This window comes from Neomonachus schauinslandi, chromosome 5, assembly GCF_002201575.2.
Source record: "Neomonachus schauinslandi chromosome 5, ASM220157v2, whole genome shotgun sequence".
In the NCBI taxonomy this organism is placed as follows: Eukaryota; Metazoa; Chordata; class Mammalia; order Carnivora; family Phocidae; genus Neomonachus; species Neomonachus schauinslandi.
The window spans coordinates 62,829,356-62,843,129 of NC_058407.1; the positions used below are offsets into that span (position 1 = coordinate 62,829,356).

General features: G+C 38.1%; 1 protein-coding gene across 1 annotated transcript in view; it reads right to left on the bottom strand.

The window, feature by feature from the left end:
• The window catches only part of LARP4 (La ribonucleoprotein 4), a 69,654-nt gene extending 56,445 nt beyond the window's left edge, over positions 1 to 13,209 (bottom strand). The window contains exon 1 of the mRNA XM_021704762.2: positions 13,056 to 13,209. Coding sequence (XP_021560437.2) covers positions 13,056 to 13,073 — 18 coding nt within the window. The 5' untranslated portion in view covers positions 13,074 to 13,209. The remainder of the gene's footprint in view (positions 1 to 13,055) is intronic.
• Positions 13,210 to 13,774: the final 565 nt, after the last annotated feature.

Genomic DNA, 13,774 nt, shown 5'->3' on the forward strand with positions numbered 1-13,774 from the left:
TGTTAAACATAAAATCACTGTCAGATATACATATAAGTATGTAAAAACAGAAAAAGTCTGAAAGGTTACAACACCAATCTTATTAACAACAGAGCTATAAATTACTAAGATATTTACCAAAGAGGGAAAATGTACAAAGAACAAGCAGGAATAGTTAACTACCAAATATCATTTTTACCTATTGAACTACTTAATGTCATTTTGACAAGTATAAAGGAAAACTATCAGTTCATTGCTGTAATTCATATAATTTTTCTAAGAGTTAACAATGTTTATCAATAGCCTTAAAAAGACTCATTCTTTTAAAATCAGAATTACCAGGAATGCCTGGGTGGCTCAGTCAAGTGTCTGCCTTTGGCTCAGGTCCTGTTTTCCTGGGATTACTGCGCATCTCAGCAGGGAGTCTGCTTCTGGCTCTGCCCCTCCCCCAGCCCGTGCACACATGCTCGCGCGCGTGCTCTCTCTCTCTCAAATAAACTCTTAAAAAAATAAATAATAAAAAATAGAATTACCATATGATCCAGTAATTCCACTACTGGGTATCTACCCAAAGAAAAAACACTAATTTGAAAGATGTACTCCTATGTTTATTGCAGCATTACTTGCAACAGCCAAGATATGGAAGCAACCCAAGTGTCTATCCATAAATGAATGTATAAAGAAGATGTGATATATATACACAACGGAATATTACTCGGCCATAAAAAAGAATATTTCTGTGACAACATGGATGGACCTAGAGAGTTGCTAAGTGAAATAAGCCAGACAGAGAAAGACGAATACCGTATAATTTCACTTATACATGGAACTGAAGAAACAAAACAAACAGAGAGACAAAAGAACAGATTCTTAAATACAGAGAACTAGTAGTTACCAGAGGGGAGGAAGGTGGGAGGACAGGTGAACTAAAGGGGACTAAGAGTACATTTAATGTGATAAGCACTAAGTAATGTTAGAATCGCTAAATCATATCATACACCTGAAACTAAAAGAACACTGTATGTTAACAATACTTCAATACAGAAAAAATAAACATTCTTTATCTAGAAATGTACTTGTGAGATCTACTCAAAAGAAAGAGATACGGAAAACTATGTAAGTACAAGGATGTTCACCACACTGATTTCCTAACAGTGAAAAATTAGGAACATCTAACTGCTATCTACAGTCTAAATGTCTGTGTACCCCCCAAATTCATATGTTGAAATCCTAATGCCCAATGTGATGGATTTGGAAGGTGGGGCTTTGGGTTAGTGCTAAGTCAGAAGACCAAAGCCCTCATGAATGGATCAGTGCTTTTTTTTTTTTTTTTAAGATTTTATTTATTCATTCAAGACACAGAGAGAGAGAGAGAGAGCACGAGCAGGGGAAGAGGCAGAGGGAGAAGCAGGCTCCCTGTTGAGCCAGGAGCCTGACGTGGGGCTCGATCCCAGGACCCTGGGATCATGACCCGAGCCAAAGGCAGACACTTAAGCATCGGAGTCACCCAGGAACCCCAGATCAGTGCTCTTCTAAAAGAGATCCCATACCCTAGCCCTTTCCACCATGTGAAGACACTGGCAAAAAGGCACTATGAGCCAGAAAGCCCTTACCAAGTACCAAATCTGCTGACTCCATGATCCTGGACTTCCCAGAATTAAATTTCTGAGTTTACAAGCTACCCAGTCTGTGTAGACTAAGGCACCAACCACAGAGGATTTATTCAGTAACTATAGTCCAGCCATATAAAGATTATCTCAGAGCCTTAAAATCAGATTGTATATAAAACTGGTGAAATCTGAATAAGTTCTGTGGATTGTACCAATATCAATCTGCTAGTTTTATACAACATACTATAGTTATGGCAAGATGTTACTACTGGGGGAAACTGGGCATAAAAGTACATGACACCACCCTGTGTTTTTTTGGCAACTTGTGAATCTGTAATTATTTCAAAATAAAATTTTTATAAATGGGGGAAAATACTGTAGAAGCATTGAAAGCATTCATGGAAACTTGGAAAAAAGGCAAGCTGCTACCTTATTACAGAAATTTTGAATTTTGTGAAATAACGCACATGCGCAGAAAAGACTGGAGAGACAAAATCAGTGTTATGACTGGTTATCTCTGAGCAGTAGCATTTTTTATTTTCATTTTTGTACTTTTCTGTATTTTCATATAATTAACATCAATTGCTTTCACAATCAGTAAATATATAATGAAACATTTAAGATCCAAATTAAGAGACACATCAACTGGGAAAATCATTCTAGGCAAGTGATATAAGACTTGCCTTCAAAGAAGATAAGAAAAGCACAAACAAAAAGCCAATTCACAATTAATAAACATGGAAAACCGTTCAATCACCTTAGTCACTGAAGAAATGCAAAATAAATCAATTATTTCATTTTAACCTATATGGTGAACTTTTATAAATTAGAATGCCGGATGATGACAAAGATGCAGTAAAATGGGCAACAATACTGTCCTAAACACTTCTGAAAGCAATCTGTCAATAGACATGTTGGTATGAAAAACTTTTAAAATGTTCACTCTTTGACCTACTGCAGTAAAATTTAACCTAAAAGCTTTCTACAAGAGTGTCCTGTATCGAATTACTCCACATAAAGAAAAATTGGAAACGAAAACATCCAACAAAAAAGTTGTGTTTTTCTATGATAAAGAGTCTTTAAAATGACACAATAATGAATCTGACAAGACAGTTTAACTACAACAAAGGCTTATTTTTCTCATTTAAATTCTCAATAACCATGTTTGATTAATTTTGTTTAGGATTTAATAATGAATTCCATCAAAATCCTTATCTCTTCCACAGAACTAGAAGTAAGCCCCTGAGGCTATACAGTTACATAAAACACCTGTTAAAGGATGTAAACTGTCCAAGTGCACTCTGAAACCAGCTGCCAAAACCACCACAAAAATATCCAAATTGTCAGTCCATAAAACAGATCAATCACCACCTCTGTATCTAAGCAATATATGTCATCACCAAATAAGCCAAAAGCAGTCTTCATTATTGGTCCATTTTATGCCAGTTCCTATGTGGGGAGTGATATAAATGAAAGGAAAAAAGAGAGATATCAAGTTCCTGGCAAAACGATACCCTCTGGTCACAAAAGACAACACTTTTAAGGTAAAATAACCAAGTCAGGAAAAAGTCATCATGAATATGGTGAAACTATCTCTTTGGTCATATCTAACCATTTGTTTTACTTACCTATTTACTATCAGAAACAGAAATCCCAAGCCACTTAACCCTACAAATGCTGAAAAACAAAGTGTATAAATTAATTAAAGTTATTTGCCTCATGGCAAATCAATCATCCAGGTTTAATTTTTACATCTCCAATATTGAGAGGAACACCAAATCACAAGTACTTATAAAAAAAAAAAAGACAGACACAAAACAAACACCTGTCATTTCATCTAGGATAAAACTTCAGGATTCTACTAGAAGATGCTTAGGGGTATTTCATGAAAACAAAAATGAAAATTAAACTGGGAATTTTTCACCCATTCTGACAGGGAAGAATAACAACTAACATTTATGGAACACTTAATTTCACCTTCATAACAACTTCAGTTAAATACTACTATCATCCACATTTTGCAGATAAGAAAAATGTTACTGGTGGAGCGTGTGACTCTTGATCTTGGGATTGTTGAGTTCCAGCCCCACAAGGGGTGTAGAGATTACTTAAAAATAAAATCTTAAAAAAAATTTTAAAAAGTTACTTTACCCAAAGGTAATGTGCCCAATATTGCAAAGCTAATAAGGCAGAGGCAGAATTTGAATCTAGGCAGTTGGGAGTCTGCCAATACAATTTTACAGTGGTTCTTAACCACTACACTACAGTTACCTTAAAGTTTTAAGACAACCAGTTATTAAAAAAAAAAAAAGATAACCAGTTACATACCATTTAAGGAATATTATAAATCTCCTCACCAAGCCAAATGGTCCCTGGCTCAGTTCTGCCTAGAGTGGTTAACAATCCAGAAAAAACTGGGTATGCCACCAGATAACTAGGGTCCTCAGAGCAGGTCAATTCAGCTCTGCACTGATTTCTATCTCAGGGCCAAGGTACTTTTCTATCCTAGGGCCATAGCTAATTTTCAATTAAATAAAAAAGATAATATTCATGGCAGTTTATGCAATAAAATTTACCCTCTATCACAAGCACTTATCTTTATCTGAATTATTTTGTCAGCAAGCTCCACAATGGCAATGACCTTATGTATGGTTTACTGCTAAGCACCCTGAACAGTGACTAGCACACAGGAGGCCAACAAATAACATTTTTTAAATGAATCGATGGATGAACAAATGCTATATGAGTGTTTCTCAAACTTTACTGTGCATAGGGAGAAAAAAAAAGAATCATCTAGGGATCTTGCTAAAATGCAGATTCTGATTCAGCAGTTCAAGGACAGAGGCTAAGAGTATTCTAAGAAGCCCCTGGGTAACTAAGTTTGCTGCTGGTCTACGGCTCACACTGAATAGCAAGGTAACTGGACCACCCGAAGTCATTTCCCCCAAACTCTTCAAGTAATCAAGAATCAGGATTCACTTACTCTCCACTGTGGAAGAAAATCTGAAGTTTATTCATCAATAAAGCTATTACTGCTGATCCTCTGGTATCAGAAGGAAAGACTTATATCCCCAAATTCCCACCACACCTCAGTTAGATGGCATCTATTGACTGTTTAAAAACAAAAAAACAAAACAAAACAGGCTTCCATAGATTAATGGCTTAGCTTTTCGGGGGGGTGGGGGCATCAAGGATTACTCTGAAAATATAATCAGAACTACAGACTTCTCCCTAAAAAGTTCTAGAGGAGATTCATGAACTCCCTTATTAAAATTAAGAACTCTATTGGTATTTAGCATTTAAGTAATTTAAATAGTCCTCAACATACTGAGTCATTTTACTCCAAACTGTCATCTGATAAAGCCAATGGCTAACTATACAAATGAAATTAAAAAAAATTCCAACTTCAGATCGGTATTAAATATGAAAATAATCCTTTTCAGAAATGTGTATAGTCAAGTCAGCAAACTGTTATTTTTAAATAAAAATGACCAGAAAACTAAGATGAGATTGTCTTTCCTAAGTGTATATGAAAGCAGCAGCTCACATGTAGTATTTATTACGCACCAGATACTATTTGAAGTACTTTATGTTAACTATCTTCTTAACAATCTTATGTAAGACAAATTAATATTATCCTCATATGTTATTAGTATTATCCTCAATTTATACATAAGAAAACTGAGAAGCAGAGGTGAAACAACTTGCTCAAGGTCATAACAAATAGAAAGGGGCTGAACCTGCCCCCAGTTCTTAACCACTCTTTTGTGCAACCCTGTATATAAATGTATCTTATCATTATTACTCAATCACTGCCCCATTTTTTTCCTTTCCTAACTCAAAAGGCTAGAATAATCCTATATTTCTCTTACCTTGCTTGACTGCAAATTTTTGTAAATTCCAGAAATTTAATTTTTAATAGCTAATTCAACAACAAATATTTTAGCACCAACTTATGTGCACTGTTAGTGATACGGGGAAAAATACTGCCAATAAGCATACAGTCTCTTCTGAAAAATTGAAAGTTATACAAATCAGGACATTTTTGAGCATGAAACAAGATGGGACATCTGTTCCAGAAAAGAGGTGTACACTATAACTATCTGGGACAAAATGGGATGTATGATCACACTAACCTATTTCGTAGTTTGCAATATGTAGTGGTATGAAGTACTGGCCACCTATGTACAACACAAACCCTGGATTACTCCTTTCTGTTTTGACACACAAAATGCTTTTCTCTTCCCTCAATAATACATAAACCAAACAAAACTTAACTCCTCATCCTTGGAGTCTGGCTTTAAGTCTACACTTCATATTCTACCCCTAGAAATATTCATCTAAAGTACTCCTCTGAAAAAAGAAAAAGAAAGAAAAAGAACTCCGCTGTCTTTGGTTTAGAGTCAGTCATTTATAAATACAGAGATATTTTCTGAACCAAAGTTTGGCTCAAAAGTTTGGCTCTATTCCAAGAAACAGACAAGAGAAGACACATGAGTAAGTGATACTCAAAAGTTTTTTTCTTACATTTACCTATAGGTGCACATTAGAAAAAATTTTCTTCGTAAAAGAGGAAATATAAATCTATTTGCATTTTATCATTTGTATTCCTTTAAATCTTGCATATAAATGAGTCTGTATTTTAACATACTGAAATCTTCCTTCTTGTTTTATAAGTTTTATTTGCCCAATTAAAAGTATACTCTTAAGTTACAAAAAATTTAAAAAAAGGTAATTAACCCGTTTGGCTTACCCAGAATCAGGGTAAATTAGTAACAAGGCTCAGATTAGAACTCAAAAAGGTATACATATCTCTCTCTCTTCTTTTTTTAAGGTATATATGTCTTAAATCAGTGCTATCTCACAGTAGTTTTTGCAATTACCAGTGCCATTATGATGTAGTTTTAATAAATTTTCCAAAAGGGGCGCCTGGGTGGCTCAGTCGTTAAGCGTCTGCCTTCGGCTCAGGTCATGATCCCGGGGTCCTGGGATCGAGCCCCGCATCGGGCTCCCTGCTCTGCGGGAGGCCTGCTTCTCCCTCTCCCACTCCCCCTGCTTGTGTTCCCTCTCTCGCTGTGTCTCTCTCTCTCTGTCAAAATAAATAAATTTTCCAAAAATGTTCAACAAATCAGGCACAAATTACAGTCATTTTGGAAGGCTACTATTTATATACTGGACAATTTACACCACAACAGAGTTGCCATGATGATCAAATGATAGTTGTCGGTTAAGCTCTTCTCTAGACTGTGTTAAAAGGCTTAATACATAAACATCATAAACAGCATAAACATCTAGAACACAAACTAACTTTGTCAGAAGAAATTATTATTCCCAAATTACAGATAGGAACTTGAGGTTCCAAAAAGCTGTCACTTGTCTAAGGTCATACAACTAACATTTGAACCCAGGATTCCAAAGTCCTTACAGAAAATCACAGTGCATAATGCAAAAGTTTATAATGTTTTCAAGACTGGAAACCTGCCTCAAGAACTAAACATTAAAGAAAAAATTTAAGCAAAATACAGAATATAGAAACAATAAAAGAAAATGCTGTGAACACCAGCAGAGCTAAAGAGTCATTTTCCATTTTCACTTAAGGATCTTCAAAGAGGTTAAAAATCTTTAATGACTTCACAATGATAGCTGTATTATAGTTTCTCAACTTTCTCTGCTTTCCGCTCCTCTGCAATATAGACTCAGACCCCATTTCAACTACAGGGTCAAAATCTTTTCTTAAGCTCCTAGGTAGTGGGGCGCCCGGGTGGCTCAGCCGTTAAGCGTCTGCCTTCGGCTCAGGGTCATGATCTCAGGGTCCTGGGATGGAGCCCCGCATCGGGCTCCCTGCTCAGTGGGAAGCCTGCTTCTCCCTCTCCCACTCCCCCTGCTTGTGTTCCCTCTCTCGCTGTCTCTCTCTCTGCCAAATAAATAAAATCTTAAAAAAAAAAAAAAAGCTCCTAGGTAGAAAATCAAAATTACAGATTTGAAATATTCATGACTACTATCAAGGATCATTTCCATTACCTGGGAAGTAATATGGAAGTAATACGGATATGCCTGATAGCCCAAACAAACCCAAATTGATACGAAATAGTTGAATATCAATATTCCTGGCTTCTGGTTTTTCAGAAAACTGTAAACCAGTTCACTATAATTTGAAGCACCAAAAGGTACTTTTACATCTCTATGTTCATTTCTAAGCATTTTAGTCTACTTTTCACATTTCAAAGATAATTCCTACTTCATTCTCAGTCCATCGTATCTGAAAATATTTCTACTTGAAAATATTTTATTCATTTTTAAATTCTGCATCTACCTCCAATAAATATTACAAAATCAAATTGTTCAGAAACTGCTATTCACTTATTTATAATTTCTCTTGGCAATTATTTCACAATTTGTTTAGGCACTTTCTTCTTCTAAGTCATTTTTTATTTTCTTAATTTATTTTTTAAAGATTTTATTTATTTGACAGAGAGAGCACAAGCAGAGGGAGAGAGAAGGAGAAGCAGGCTCCCTGCTGAGCAAGGAGCCCGATGTGGGACTAGATCCCAGGACCTTGGGATCATGACCCAGGCCGAAGGCAGCTGCTTAACTGAATGAGCCACCCAGGCGTCCCTCTAAGTCATTTTTTAAAAAAATCATTTTCACTCAGTGACATTTATTAACATCTTACAAATAAATTATTTAAGAGTCTCATGCTCTACCGACTGAGCTAGCCAGGCACCTTACAAATAAATTATTTAAATGGGAAAAACCAGTACTATATTTGGGGTGAAAGGCACAATGTTATGATTACTATAATATAAATGATTTCAGATTCTAAGGTTAATCTAAAATTTAAAATATTACCTAAAAAAGCAGAAAACTTTAGAAGTCAAATAAATTATTTAAAAAATTATGTAAGAGCTGGGGGAAGAAGGGAATGGGCAGTTATTGTTTAATGCACACAGTTTCAGTTTTGCAAGATGAAGAGTTCTGGATGTGGATAGTGGTGATGTTGCACAACAATGTAAAAGTACTTAATAACCCTGAACTATACACTTAAAAATGTTTAAGATCATTAAATTTTGTTATCTGTATTTTAAATAATTAAGAAGAATTTTAAAAGTTATCTAAGAGTTATTAAAGCATCCTAGAGTGCATAAAAGTCATTATTACCTAAATAAGTGGTTATAAGTATTCATTTTCAGGGAAAAACTCAAATTGAGACAGAAACCCAATTAAAACATGGCCAAACAACTAAAGCAGACGTAACTGCTAAAAATATTAGAGGGGGGGGGAAATGATCTGAAAAACAAAAATGTTAGCAACCATAAAAATCATTAAAAAAAAAGTGTAACCTGTCATTTAAGTAATTTGATAGAAGGAAGCATGATGCTGTTTTGAACTTACAGAATGTGTTTTAAGGGAATTTATGTCGGTACATCTCTGAAAATTCTATGAATTATCCAAACATTTTTACCTCTTCTCAGAGAGCCAGACATTGTAGATGTCTCCTTCAGAACAGAGTGAGGAAAAAACCCAATAAACTACTAAAATCAATATAGCCCTTTGTCAGCAAGACTAAGTTAAAAAAGTTACCTCTAAGTATTACTTAAAACAGGATTCCCGGTCTCCCTGTAGATTTCTATTGCAGTATAGCTAGATAGCAGAGTTCTAATTCCAGCTTCAATATTCACTAGCTGTGTAATTTTGGGCAACTTTCTTAAATTCTGTGGCGTAGTTTATCTCTAAAATCCTCGTAGGTAGGATTGAGTAGATGCATACGTATGTTCACATGCAAAAACACTTAACAGGCCTCATGCACAGTTAAGTACAATATATGTGTATATCACTATTACTATAGTGCCATTATCATTACTATTATCTATCCCACTGATTCCAGTTATAAACTAAAAGCTGGGGTCTTTCCAGAAAAATGCACACAGGTAAAAGATTTTGAACACAACTGCAAAGGGCCCAGATTCCATATTAGAGAAGCCCTACCAAAGATAATCCACAAGCAACTTGGTTTACAGCAAAGTGGTTCTTAACCTCTCTTGTGCCATGGACCGCTTTAGCAGTCTAATTATTAATCTATAGATCTCTTCTCAGAATGTTTATTTTTTATTTAGATTTTTTAAATTTATTTGACAGAGAGAGAGAGACAGCGAGAGAGGGAACACAAAAAGGGGAAGTGGGAGAGGGAGAAGCAGGCTTGCCGCTGAGCAGGGAGCCCGAGGCGGGGCTCGATCCCAGGACCCTGAGATCATGACCTGAGCCAAAGGTCTTAGGCGGCTTAACAACTGAGCCACCCAGGCGCCCCTCAGAATGTTTTTAAATTTTGAAATGCACAGGATCACAAAATAAACCAATTATAATTATCAAAATATTTTTAAATTTCTACTTTAGTAATAAATGTGCTTTTCTAATGCATTAAATAACAAGATTTTTAAACATATAACAAGGTGTAATGAACATTAACAGTATTTCAAGATACCTGCAAAAACTGTAATATATGAAAATATTTCTCTTGTTGAATCCATTGCAATTTCAAGAATTTTCAATTCTCGGGCGCCTGGGTGGCTCAGTTGGTTGAGCGATTGCCTTCGGCTCAGGTCATGATCCTGGAGTCCCAGGATCGAGTCCTGCGTCGGGCTCCCTGCTCAGCGGGGAGTCTGCTTCTCCCTCTGACCCTCCCCCCTCTCATGCTCTATCTCATTCTCTCTCTCAAATAAATAAATAAAAAATCTTTAAAAAAAAAAAGAATTTTCAATTCTCTTCAATTCTAGATTTTAATTAGAAGCTAGTCAGAATAAAGAGGCAATTTTTCTTCCCCTCAATGAAGTTCACAGACTTCGTCAATTCTAACCAGAGACCCAGATTAAGAATTCTTAGATTAAGGGAAAGTGCAAAAATAAGTTCTGGAGCCAGAGACTTGTGTTCTACACGCCAGACTTCAGACTTTAGTCCCCACATTATTTGCACCTGAATGACCTCAGGCATCAAACCATGAGCTTTGGTTCACTCATTTAGAATAATTTCTAAATCCTATAGGTTAGAGGCGCCTGGGTGGCTCAGTTGTTAAGCGTCTGCCTTCAGCTCAGGTCATGGTCCCAGGGTCCTGGGATCCAGCCCCACACTGGGCACTGTGCTAGGGGGGAAGCCTGCTTCTCCCTCTCCCACTCCCCCTGCTTGTGTTCCCTCTCTTGCGGTGTCTCTGTCAAATAAATAAAATCTTAAAAAAATAAAATAAATCCTATAGGTTATTCCTATAGTTCTAAGAATCAAACATTAGCTAACAAAATGCCACATAGGGGCGCCTGGGTGGCTCAGTCGTTAAGCGTCTGCCTTCGGCTCAGGTCATGATCCCAGGGTCCTGGGATCGAGCCCCGCATCGGGCTCCCTGCTCCGCGGGAAGCCTGTTTCTCCCTCTCCCTCTCCCCCTGCTTGTGATCCTGCTCTCACTGTGTCTCTCTCTGTCAAATAAATAAATAAAATCTTTAAAAAAAAAAAAACATTAAAAAAAAAATGCCACATAACCAGTGTGTTACTTTTTTTTTTTTTTTTACTGATTTTAATACCATATATTCAGGCCCAAATGTTTAGTGACATTGTTAATTTTCAGTCATTATAGGAGAAAAGTTAAAAACCACATACTGGTTCACAAAGAAAATGATTAGTGGAAATATTAATTAACAGTTTAATAAAAGCCATGATTTGGCACTAGAATGACCTATATCCAAATACCAATTCCACTACTTTACTTCTAAGTTAACCTCTCCACCTCAGTGTTTCTCATCGGTAAAACACTGCAATGTTGTTTTAGACACAAGAGAGGATCTAGCTTAAACACTCAATAAATGGAGCGATTATTAAAGTTCACATTTTAACAAAGCCAAACGAATCAATTTGGAACTCAAAAGTGTATTTTGGAATTCATGTTAATATGAATAAAACTGCGCATTCTCTTGCCCAGCAAAACACATCACACTTAAAATCTGAAGCATTTGCATGGCATAACGTTCCTAATACAAACTGGCACTGTGTAAAATCATATCTGATTTCTTATCCTGCCGAAAAAAACCCACAATGAGGATAAAAAACGGTAAACAGAATGGGGTCAGTAATCTCAAATCTTTTCAAGATTCACTTGGCAGTGTTCCAATGAATGTTTATTACCAATGTCGGACATACTCTAAGGTAGCTGGGTCTCTTTAAAACCCAATTTAAAGATCTCAAATTTATCAGCTACACATTGTCGGTTAGATTAAAAAAAAAAAAATTAAAGCATGTATTTACTTTATGCCGGAATATTACGGAGTAAAATCCATCCCTCCCTCCTAGAGAGAGGGGGGGGGAAAAAACCTGCCATAGACTGGCCCTGGCTTCTCGATCCATTATACAACCTGTACATTCCTTCCCTCATTGAAAAGATTCTTTTTATGGGCATAGTTAACAAGTGCCAAGTTGCGAAGTTGCAGCTTTGCTGGTTTGACGTTTTCACAATTCAAGAACAATATGATCTGGAATCTACTCAAAGCATTAGCCAGGCAGTCAGCTGATGCTCACTGCACACAAGAGAAACAAGTAAGAGCAACTAAACCTCGTATTTGTGTAAGGTAGGTATCCACTACCTTTAAAACTAAAATAGGCCAGCAGCACACGTTCCAGTTAAAATAAAAGTACTTCTGCTAAGTAATATTTTAAAAAACCCAACAAACCCGGCTTTCCTCGGACTAGGTTTCTCTCATTCTTGGAATTTTCCTCGTATAAGGGCTTTTATCCGTCCATAAAGCCAAACCCTCATCACGGAGCCACTGCCTGAGTAACTTTTACAAAAGGTCAAAGCGGTGCCTTTCAAGGCTTCCAAAGCCTATTGGCGTCTCCTCCGTTCACAGTAATTCGCTTTCCACCCACAGAACGTTCCAGAGACTTAGGGACGGGGACCAAACAAAATTTGGTGGGGGTTGCTAAAATGCAGCTTTCAACTTTCTCTTCAACACACTTATACCGAATTTCACCTTCCTTCCTCCGCGGCCCCACATGTTGCTTGCTTCCCTCCCAGAGGGCCCCGCGAGACCTCGTTTCTCCACCACCCCCCCCGCCCAACGCGCCCACCTGATTACCCTTTTCTCTGCAGACTCCGCCCCCGCCCCGCCCCCCCCCCACCCCCCCCGCCTGTGTGCCTCCTCTAGGAGGTCCATATGGGACACTTTCCCCTTCCTCTGATTCGCACCTCACACCAGACAAGCCTGGATTCTCCACCTTCAATTCTCCCCCACTACGGCCCTCACTTCCCACAGGTTCTTAAAGTGTTGTGAGAGCGCAGAGTGGAGCCGCAGGCCTGCACGGCCCAGGTGCTGTGTCAGCCTATCTGCCGGTTCCGCGGCGTGTACGGCCTGGAAAGTCACATGGTGGTGGGACCGGCCGGCGCCTCCACTCCTGCTCTCCTCACAGCAGGACGACATTACCAAGTCCACTCACCTCCACGAAGAGCAACATGTCTTCCTCCGCTCAGCCCAATCGTTCTCGCCGCCGCGACTCCAACGGGCTTACAGGCCCGAGCCCCAATTGCTAGGATAAGGACACTCGCCTGGCCCCTCCACCCGGCAGTGGACCCGGCTCCTCCCCCGCCGTCAGCCGCTGCGGCCTGACCCGCCCAGTCCCACCTCCCTTGAAAGAGCAACTGCTTCCGGTTCTAGAGAACAATTGCTTCCGGGAGAAGAGAAACCCCTCGTCGCGCTCAACTTTTGCGCTACCTTTTCCAGCGGCAGCATTGGGAGGTACTATCAACAGTCCTGGGGGGAGGAGGGAAGCGATCAGAGGAAAGCACCATTCCGTACCACGGGGGTGTGTAAAAATCTTATTGACGCATTTTATCCCTCGCCAAACGGCGGGCTACCACTGCTATAATTACGCAGTTTTCATAGTTCAAAATCTAGATCTGATGAAAAGCCGAGCTTGTGTGAAGTGTACTGGACAGACGCCCAATCCTTCCGAAAATTTGGCGGCTCGGAGAAGGAAAGTAGAGAAGAAAAAAAGCGAGTAGCAGTTACAGTAAATATATTAATAGCAGCTGCTGTATATTGAATGCTTACTATGTGCCTGGCATTATTCTAAGTATTTTATGAGAATTAATCTTTTAAAAACCGCATGCAATAGATATTATCCCCATTTTACAGTTGAAGGAGCCCTCTAGAAGT